This window comes from Nuphar pumila, chromosome 2, assembly GCF_984573655.1.
Source record: "Nuphar pumila chromosome 2, dmNupPumi1.hap1.1, whole genome shotgun sequence".
Classification (NCBI taxonomy): Eukaryota; Viridiplantae; Streptophyta; class Magnoliopsida; order Nymphaeales; family Nymphaeaceae; genus Nuphar; species Nuphar pumila.
Window position 1 is genome coordinate 143,241,242 of NC_143250.1, and position 9,378 is coordinate 143,250,619.

The 9,378-nt window shown below is 42.1% G+C and overlaps 3 protein-coding genes and 1 pseudogene across 3 annotated transcripts; 2 read left to right on the forward strand and 2 right to left on the reverse strand.

Moving 5' to 3' along the window:
• The first annotated feature begins 778 nt into the window (after nucleotides 1-778).
• Nucleotides 779-2,791, forward strand: LOC149847418 (putative pentatricopeptide repeat-containing protein At1g77010, mitochondrial). Its single transcript, XM_089994041.1, has 2 exons — nucleotides 779-1,126; nucleotides 1,220-2,791. Exons 1-2 carry the CDS (start codon nucleotides 779-781, stop codon nucleotides 2,789-2,791), a joined length of 1,920 nt encoding a protein of 639 aa, XP_089850167.1.
• Nucleotides 2,792-2,945: 154 nt separating this feature from the next.
• LOC149847419 (pentatricopeptide repeat-containing protein At4g02750 pseudogene) lies at nucleotides 2,946-3,704 on the reverse strand (annotated as a pseudogene).
• A 22-nt stretch (nucleotides 3,705-3,726) lies between these two features.
• On the reverse strand, nucleotides 3,727-4,679 carry LOC149847420 (pentatricopeptide repeat-containing protein At2g13600-like). The gene is made up of 2 exons (XM_089994042.1): nucleotides 3,850-4,679; nucleotides 3,727-3,730 (listed from the first exon to the last, which is right to left on the reverse strand). The coding sequence occupies exons 1-2, from the start codon at nucleotides 4,677-4,679 to the stop codon at nucleotides 3,727-3,729; spliced, it is 834 nt and encodes a 277-aa protein (XP_089850168.1).
• A 2,159-nt stretch (nucleotides 4,680-6,838) lies between these two features.
• On the forward strand, nucleotides 6,839-8,842 carry LOC149847421 (pentatricopeptide repeat-containing protein At1g43980, mitochondrial-like). Its single transcript, XM_089994048.1, has one exon. The coding sequence runs from the start codon at nucleotides 6,839-6,841 to the stop codon at nucleotides 8,840-8,842; it is 2,004 nt and encodes a 667-aa protein (XP_089850174.1).
• Nucleotides 8,843-9,378: the final 536 nt, after the last annotated feature.

Below are 9,378 nucleotides of genomic sequence, written 5' to 3' on the forward strand. Positions count from 1 at the left end.
AAGCATATACAATGCGTATTGGCCGATACTGATAAGATTGGCCTATCCTCACCAATATCCATTAACTCAGGTTAAATATCAATTAAATTAATCAAATGATAATGGCACCCTTATCTTTCGATGAGTATAAATAAGTGTTTTTTCACTTGGAAAACTAAAAGACATCACGTTGAGGGTCAGATTTTATGGGATATCCCACCGAATCCGATTCCATTTAGTTGCATTTGGTAAGCCAAAACCATATCCGATTATAATCAGATGCGGGCATGGTTTGGAAATTTTGCTACTGAATCTAACAAATATCAGAATCCGTTTAGTGGATTTGGCATGAGCTTTTCACGCTGCATCACATCCGATCTGAATCGGAACCGTTTACAGCCTAACTGGACGTCTCTATTTGACAGTTTCCAGAAACCCTGTGGCATCAAATCAGAAAATACAGTAACATGAGGGTTGTACTTGGAATTAAGGATAAAAAAAAGCCCGGTGAATTGTATTTTCGATCTAGGTAATTTTGATTGGTTGAATCAGTGCTAACATCAAGCAAGTAGAGCTCAAGTTTTTTTTTTATACTTTCTATCACTGTCCTGGCAGAGTAAAACTCTGTAAGCTTACCCCTTGCCCCCGGATAATGTGAAATCATGAATGCTTGAGAGGCTGCATGGATTTCCAGGAGTGCTCGCGTTTGTTGAGATCATGTGCAACCCCAAAGTCTCTTGCACATGGAAGACAACTCCATCTTTATTGCATCAAGATAGGCCTAGATTCCTCATTATATATGGCCAATTGCATTCTGCAAATGTACATCAAATGCTGTAGACTCGGTGACGCACACCAAGTGTTTGATCAAATGCCTGAAAGAAACAGCTTCTCATGGAACAGCTTGATTGAAGCTTATGCTAACTCAAGGAAGACCAGAACGTCGTTGGAACTGTTCAAAACGATGCCATGCAAAAATGAGTTTTCATGGAATGTGGTCATTGCAACTTACGCAAAGTTGGGTGATTTTGAAGTTGCCCAGCAATTCTTCAATGAGATGCCATTGAAGAATACATTCACTTGGAATTCTATAATTCACGGTTACATATTACATGGTAGAATTGGGGAAGCAAGGAGATATTTTGATGTGATGCCATGCCGAGATGCGGCGTCCTGGAACAAGATGATGACGGGATATGTCCATCATGGCCAACCATTGGATGCATTGAGATTGTTTGAGCAATTGAAGATGCATCCATTCACAATTGATGGTTTCATCTTGGCTACCATGGCCAGTGCTTGTGCTGATATAGAGGCGCTTGACTCCGGTAAGCAGATACATACCCACATTGTCATAAGGGGGTCAGAGTTTGACAGTGTTTTGGGTAGTGCGATGATCAACATGTATAGCAAGTGTGGAGATGTTGATAGTGCATTTTGCATTTTTAATTCCATGATTGATCAGGATGAGTTCTGTTTATCAGCCATGATCACTGGTTTTGCAAATTGTGGGAGGCTGGAGGATGCACATCAGATTTTTTTCAGACAAATCAGACATAATGTGGGTTCATGGAATTCAATTATTTCTGGATATGCAACCAATTTCCAGGGAAGAGAGGCCATTGAGTTGTTTAATGAGATGAGGAGAATCGGGATACAAGCAGAAGCAACTACTATAACTGCTGCATTGACAGTATGTATGAGCTTAGAATCAATAGAGATCAAAACTAGTAAGCAGCTTCAGGTTCTTGCTTGTAAAATTGGTTTTGTTCATGACATTACTCTTTGCAGCACACTTATTGACATGTATGCAAAGAGTGGATGCTTAGAAGATGCATGCAAGCTATTTGATGAACTTGAAGTGCACGATACCATTCTGCTAAATTCTATGGTTACTGCATATTCCAACTGTGGAAAGATAGAAGAAGCAAGGCGAGTATTTGAATCTATTCCAGATCGAAGTTTGATTTCATGGAATTCAATGATCGTGGGATACAGCAAGAATGGATTTGCATTAGAAGCATTCAAACTGTTTCATGAAATGCAGATGCTAAACTTGAGGTTGGACAAAGTTGGTTATGCTAGCCTGATTAGTTTGTGTGCTGATATGTGTTCCCTCACACTTGGTGAGCAAATATTTGCTCACATTGTTCCTGCTGGTCTTGAATGCGATCCTGTTATTGGTAGTGCACTTATTCATCTATACTGTAAATGTGGTTTTATTGCAGATTCACGGATATTGTTTGATTCAATACCTAAATGCAGTTATGTTATATGGAATTCAATGCTGATCGGTTATGCACATAATGGCTATGGAGAGGAAGCTCTTCAAGTTTTTGAAGATATGAAGAGTGCAGGGATCATGCCAAACTCCATTACCTTCATTGCCGTATTGTCTGCCTGTAGTCATTGCGGGCTGCTTGAGGAAGGGCAACGACTGTTTCATTCTATGAGGAATGATTACTGTATCTCACCAACGGTTGAGCACTGCTCCTGCATGATTGATCTCTTGGCACGTGCAGGCTGCCTCCAGGAGGCAGTAGATTTTATCGATGATATGGGCTTTCCAGCTGATGCAAGCATGTGGACATCAGTGTTGAGTGCAAGCAGAGCTTATGGAGAGGAATCTCTTGGAAGGAAGGCAGCCGAGCAGCTTCTTCAGCTTGATTGTGAAAACTCCGCTGCATTTGTGCAGCTTTCTAACATTTATGCTGCTTGTGGAAAGTGGGACAAAGCAGCACAAGTAAGAAAGCTGATGCAGCAGAAGGGTGTTATAAAAAAGAAGCCTGGTTGCAGCTGGATTGATGTGTAGAAGATGATAGATATTAGTGGAGTCTGAATAATCTCAAAAATACTTGTGTGATATTTTCTTCAAATCTATGTTTGTCGCCTGGTGGGCATATATCAGCTGTCAGCAAATGAAGGACAAGCAAGGTCAACTGTTTTCATTTATGTCAGTAGGAGGATTAAGCATTACCATGTGTTGGCTCAAATCCACATCTATCTTCTTCATCATGAAGTTGAGGGTTCAATGAGTTTCCATCCTCCTTCATCAGGTGCGTCAATGTGTTTAGCATTGCATAGATGTCTTCAATCTGATAATGAGACTTATCTTCTGCTGCAAAGTTGTGTCTGCTATTTCTTATCTCAATCCAGCTAAATGCTGGCTGCTTTTTTATTCCCCTTTCCTTCATGAAAACTCGTAGTTGACTGACGTCCTTCCATCTTCTAGCAGCAGCATATATGTTTGATAGACTCACATATCTTGCAGCATTTGTAGGCTCCAAATTGAAAAGGGACTCAGCAGCCTCTCTTGCAAGATCCACATTACCATGGATTCGACAAGCACCAAGCAATGCACCCCACATGCCTACATCAGGTTGGAAATTGGTTCTCTTAATCAACTCCATTGCATCATGTAGACAGCCGGATCTGCCAAGTAGATCAATCACGGCCGCACAATGGTCTGACCTTGGGCATATACCATGTGTCTCCATCAACCTCAAGTATCTATGTCCATCTGATACTAAACCAGCATGGCTGCATGCAGCTAGAACACCAAGAAAGGTAACATCATTTGGTCTCACACCTGCTTTCATCATTCTCTCAAAAACTTCTAAAGATTCTTTTGCACGTCCATTCTGTGCAAACCCTGTTACTAATGCATTCCATGAAACAATGTCTCTTTCAGGCATTTGCTCGAATTGCACAAGAGCTGAATCCATGCTTCCACACTTAGAATACATGTCAACTAAAGCATTTGAGATGAAGATGTTCGGTTCAGCCATTGTTCTGATAATGTGCCCATGGAGCTGCTTGCCACCTTCAATGAGCGCTAGACTCGAGCATGCGCTTAAAACACCAACGAACGTGAATGCAGTTGGTGGAACTAACTCTTTCTGCATTCTAGCAAATAGATCCAATGCCTTTTCTCCTTGATCATTTTGAGCATACCCAGTGATCAGTGCAGTCCATGAAACTGCATTTTTCACCGGCATCTGCTCGAATATCCGGCATGCCTCATCTAACTGATTCAACCGAGCATAATTAGAGACTATTGATGTCCATGATACTACATCTCTTTCCTCCATTCTATCAAACACTAGCCGTGAACTCTCCAAGTCCCTGCACTTTCCATAAGTATCAATGAACGAGTTTAGCGTGATCAAATTGAGCTTCAATCCTGTGACCACAACAGCACCATGAATCTGCCTGACCCATTCTAGAGCCTTGAAGCCCGCACAAACATTAAGTAGGCTAACAAGTGTAAACTTATCGACTGCCAATTGCTCTTTCTGCAAGCGGCGAAAAATATCAATGGCACCTTCCCAGTTTCCGTACAGGGCAAGCCCCGATATCATCGAATTCCACGTGACTATGTTCCTTTCAGGCATTTCATCGAAAAGCATGCGCGCATCAGCCAATAGTCCACTTCTTGCATACCCACCGATGATGGTATTCCATGTATACGCATTTCTCTCAGGCATTTCATCGAACACTTGGCGAGACCACAAAATCGAGTTGCATTTTGCGTAGGCTTCGATCAATCGGTTGGCGAGGAAGACGTTGAGATTGAGTGCAGTCTTGACGAGAGCTGCGTGGACCACTCTTCCCAGCTTGAGATTGGTCTGCTTGATGCATCTGTCCAGCAAGCATGTGTAGAGAGAACCACCACCTTTCTCTATATAACGAGACTGCATCTCTTCTTGCAGTTCAGATAGGTAATTTCAGTACAGTTCGGGGTATTTTGGTAACTTTATCGCTCGGGCGCTAAGCTGGGTGTGAACCCAGCTGGTCCTAGTGCAGGCCTCCACTGAGGAACCCCTTGAAGTTCATTGTACCCTTGAAAATAGTCTCAGCCTTAGGCCAAAGGGTGCACATCCCGAGTATCGAACTCATGGTGTCCTTCACTTTGGATGCTTTCAACTTAACCACCAAGCCAGAGCCTTTCCGCTGGTTGTTGTGGGTTTTTAATGTACTTAAGGATAAAAATAAGTAGTTGTGCTCGGATGTAGGGCTGGAAAATAAGCCGAGCCGGCCTTGGCCCGGCTTATGTTCTGTTCGCAATAGCTCTTTCAAACTTGTAAAATAAGCTCGGCAAGCTGAATATGGTACTTGACTCAACTCGAGACTCTTATAAGTTTGTTAGGTAATAAGAAATATATTTTGGATGTATTTTACATGTGTTTTTTTTGTAATCCTATTTTGTCATCTCTAAAACAATGTATTTTTTCTATAAACAAACTAGTTTTAACTCGGACTAATTATGAGCTTGAACCCGGCTTGTTTAACTAATTACGAGCTCGAACTCGGCTTGGCTCATCACAAGAATGAGCCAAGAACACTTCAAGCTCGTGTTGTTCAACTTGTTACCAGCCCTAATCGTATGGATATAAATATATATATTATGTGTGATATCTATTTTAAATGTAATATACAAAGAGGCGGATGCATGAAAAATATAAATCTAAATATAAACTATTAAGCTTAATGTATAAAAATATATTTATTCTAAGTGCAATGTATAAAAATATATTTATTCCATGTATAACTAACATGGAATTTTTTTACATGAGCCTTATGTTCAGCTCGTCTCATTTAGGGACGAGTCAAGCTCGGCTAAATACGTGCATGAGCCGAGTCACGAGCTCGGTCCACTAATAAACGAGCAGAGACCAACAATCCTTTATTCGGTCTAACTCGTTTACCATACTAGTTATGCTCTCCCATTATTACACATTAAATTTTTATAATATAATATAAAAATTAAGGTTTATACGCTGATAGAGATGGCATAGGCGCTAACGAGCAAGGATGTCAACTGGTCACGTCTGGTTCTGACCCTGGTGAAACTGGACTTGGACCCGATTTTTAGGTACGATAAGCATCAGGTTTGGACCTGAGTCTAATTGGGTCTATTATAAAAAAAAACATACTCAACTCATTAAGAACTACATGAACCAGACCTGGACTATACTCGATAAAACTATATTTTTTATATTTTACATTAAAAAACTATGGGTCTTAATCGAAACTAAGGTCTTTTTATTTATCACCATACCTGGACCTATAGGGTTTGGTTAGGGTGGGGGACACTAGGGGTGGCAATCCGGGCGGGTTGGCGTGTCAGCATACCTCAACCCGAACCCGACCCGTTTATTAAATGGGTCGGCTGTAGCAAACACGAACCCGACCCGTTTAATAAACGGGTAACCCGACACGACCCGCCAACCCATTTAATAAATGGGTTGGGTTGGGTAAACGGGTTTTCAGGTTCACGGGTCGGGTTGGCGGGTTGACGGATCGGGTTGGCAGGTAGGCAGGTTGGCGGGTCGGGTTGACGGGTCGGGCAGACGGGTTGGCGGGTTGACCCACCCGCCTAACCCGTTTATTAAACGGGTCAGCCGGGTTGGCAGGTTGGCATACCCCCAACCCGAACCCGACCTGTTTAATAAACGGGTTACGCGGGTCGACCCGTTTATTAAACGGGTTGGCTTAAGCCCAACCCGAACCCGCCTAAGAGGCGGGTTGGCGGGTCGTGTCAGAAATTGCCACCCCTAGGGGACACCCTACTAATGAGATTAAAGATAATAGAATAAATTGTATGAAGATAAAACAAGAAAGAAGATGACGAGAGAACTTTTCAAGAGACGAGAAAAAAGGTAAAACAAAATTAACATGTAAAATTACCAAAGTACCCTTAAACTATTGAAATTACAAACGCCCGCTCATTAACCGCATCCACTTTTCTTTTTGAAATCTTGAGCAAGAAGATAGCCGTTAGTGAAATGAGAAGTGCGGGAAACAAATCAATGGGGGAGCCTCATCACGCAAGACTCTCTCTCTGATGATCTCTCGAATGGTTCTTCTCGTATCCTCCATCAGACCTGCAACACATCAAGCTTCAAGACTACCCATCTCCTCTTTCGCCGGAACAAGTCGTAATTTATGCTCCCCCGTTGGAAGGGAAGAGCTTACGTGCACCTATATCGGTCTCATCAACCAATCTCTCTCTACAAACTCTATAGTGCTTGCACAATCGGTCCATTCTAGGTTGATTAGATTGGGTCTTCACAATGAGACATTTTTCGGCAACAGGATTTCATCTCTCTACTATAGGTTTGGTGAAATCGGTGATGGGTTTAAAGCTATTGATGATACATCTCACTGGAATCTGTTCTCTTGGAACATTTTGATAGATGGGTTGGCTAGAAATGGTGAAGTTGAGAACGCCCGACAATTGTTTGATGAAATGCCTCAACGAGACGTCGTCAGCTGGAATTCGTTAATCTCTGGGTTTTCAATGCATGGTGAAAACAGAGTAGCTCTGGAGTTGATACTGGAGATGTGGGAGAGTGGAATCAGGCCCACAGGTTTCACGTTCTCAATCATCGTTTCTGAATGTGTGTCGAATGTTTGGCATGGTAAGCAGGCCCATGCCAGTATCCTGAGGAACTGTCTCCATGATAACCTTATACTTAACAATGCTCTGATTTGTATGTATGGAAAGTTTGGCAACGTAGGTTATGCTTTTGAAATGTTTTACGGTATGCAAGAATGGGATGTGGTGTCCTGGAATGCTATTTTATGTGGGTGTGTTAAATCTGGCAATGCTGAGCAAGCACTGGCTCTTTTCCAAAGGATGAGAGCACTTGGATTCATTCCTGACCACTTTACTATATCTACAGTGGTTGCTGCATGTGCAAGTTTATTAAATTTGGATGTGGGAAATGAAATCTTCGGAATGTGCATAACTGCGGGCTTTCTCTCCAATTCTTTTGTATGTGGCTCGATTATTGACATGTTTGCCAAATGCAACAGACTGGAGGCTTCTATACAATTGTTTGAGGAAACACCTCGAAGAGATATAGCTGTCTTCAATTCCATGATTTCAAGTTTTTCAAGGCTGGGGTTTGCAGAGGATGCTTTGTCACTTTTCTTATACGCCATCAGGAAGAATAACAGGCCAAGTGAGTTCACTTTTGGTAGTGTTTTGAGTTGTGCTGCATGGTTGGTCTCGATGGAGCAGGGCAGGCAGCTGCACTCATTGATTCTGAAAATGGGGTTTGAAGCAGATGTTGTAGTATCCAGCTCTTTGGTGGACATGTATGCAAAGTCTGGATGTATTGATTGTGCAGTGAAGATATTTGCTAAAATGAATACCAGGGATTTGGTATCATGGAACACTATGATTATGTGTTATGCTCGAAATGGGCAAGCATGCATGGCACTGCAACTTTTTGAGCAAATGTGTTCGAAGAACATATCTCCTGATAGAATCACCATTGCTGGTGTCCTTTCTGCTTGTAGCCATGGAGGTTTGATAGATCAAGGAAGACAATTATTTTCATGCATGGAGGTGGAGTATGGTGTTACTCAAGGAGTTGAGCATTACACTTGCATGGTGGACATGCTAAGTAGAGCAGGAAGGCTCAAGGAAGCCATGGAGGTCATAAAATCTATGCCATATGAGCCAAGTGCTCTGTTATGGGGGTTACTTCTTGGAGCTTGCAGATTGCATGCTGACATAGGAATCACAGAACAGGTTGCAGAAAGGCTATTTGAATTAGAACCACAGGAATCTCTTCCTTACGTAGTGTTGGCTCAAGTATATGCAATGAAATCCCAATGGGAGAGTGTTGTTCGTGTGAGAAGAGTGATGAAAGAGAGAGGTGTTTTAAAAGCTGTGGGTTGCAGTTGGATTGGTGTAAAGAACCAGGTGGTTGTGTTTAAGGCTAATCAGATGGTGCATCCAGGGGGAGAGGCTGTCTACAGCATTTTGATGTTGTTACTGTGGGATATGCAGGAAATAGGCTATGTTCCTTTGGATTATGCAATGGTTGGTGATGGAAGGGAGGAGTAACTGACCAGATTCCCATGGATTATTGAATGCGTGGTGATGGAATGGAGCGACAAAAGGCAGTATGCTTTGGCTTCCAGGTCCCTATGGTCTCAGTGCCCATGTTCAAAATTTTGTTTCCCAAAAAAAAATCATGGGACTGGCAGTTCTAACCTCTGAACTATACCATGTTAGGGATATAGATAAGAGTGAATTCAGCAAATTAGATGGCTGAACTGTAATTGCTCTAGCAAAACCGCTTTCTTCAGAAGTGAGTTGCCAATCTTGTTCAAGTGATCTCCTCAGAGTTTTGAAAGTCTGTAAATCCTTGCAATTTTTTGAGAGAGAATCAAGCGGAACATTAGACAGCAGCATTGGCTGTTGTTTGTATATGACAAGCTGAAGTTGAAGAATCCCTGTGCTTTATATGAAGCTCATTGTATGCCGATATGAATCCAGGAGAAACTCTAGTTCTTTGAGCACTTTCATAGCAGTATACTTTCTTAAGTTGTCCTGGAGGAAGTAATGTTGTCTTCAACTGCAGCGCTTCACCTGATGTA

What these genes read in the sequence shown, in the direction of transcription:
- LOC149847420 (XM_089994042.1), bottom strand. Translation starts at nt 4,679, where the DNA reads ATGCAGTCTCGTTATATAGAGAAAGGTGGTGGTTCTCTCTACACATGC.
- LOC149847418 (XM_089994041.1), top strand. Translation starts at nt 779, where the DNA reads ATGGCCAATTGCATTCTGCAAATGTACATCAAATGCTGTAGACTCGGT. An exon ending in AAGCAAGGAGATATTTTGAT is followed by an intron (nt 1,127 to 1,219) that starts GTGATGCCATGC and finishes AGATTGTTTGAG; the next exon opens with CAATTGAAGATGCATCCATT.
- LOC149847421 (XM_089994048.1), top strand. Translation starts at nt 6,839, where the DNA reads ATGGTTCTTCTCGTATCCTCCATCAGACCTGCAACACATCAAGCTTCA.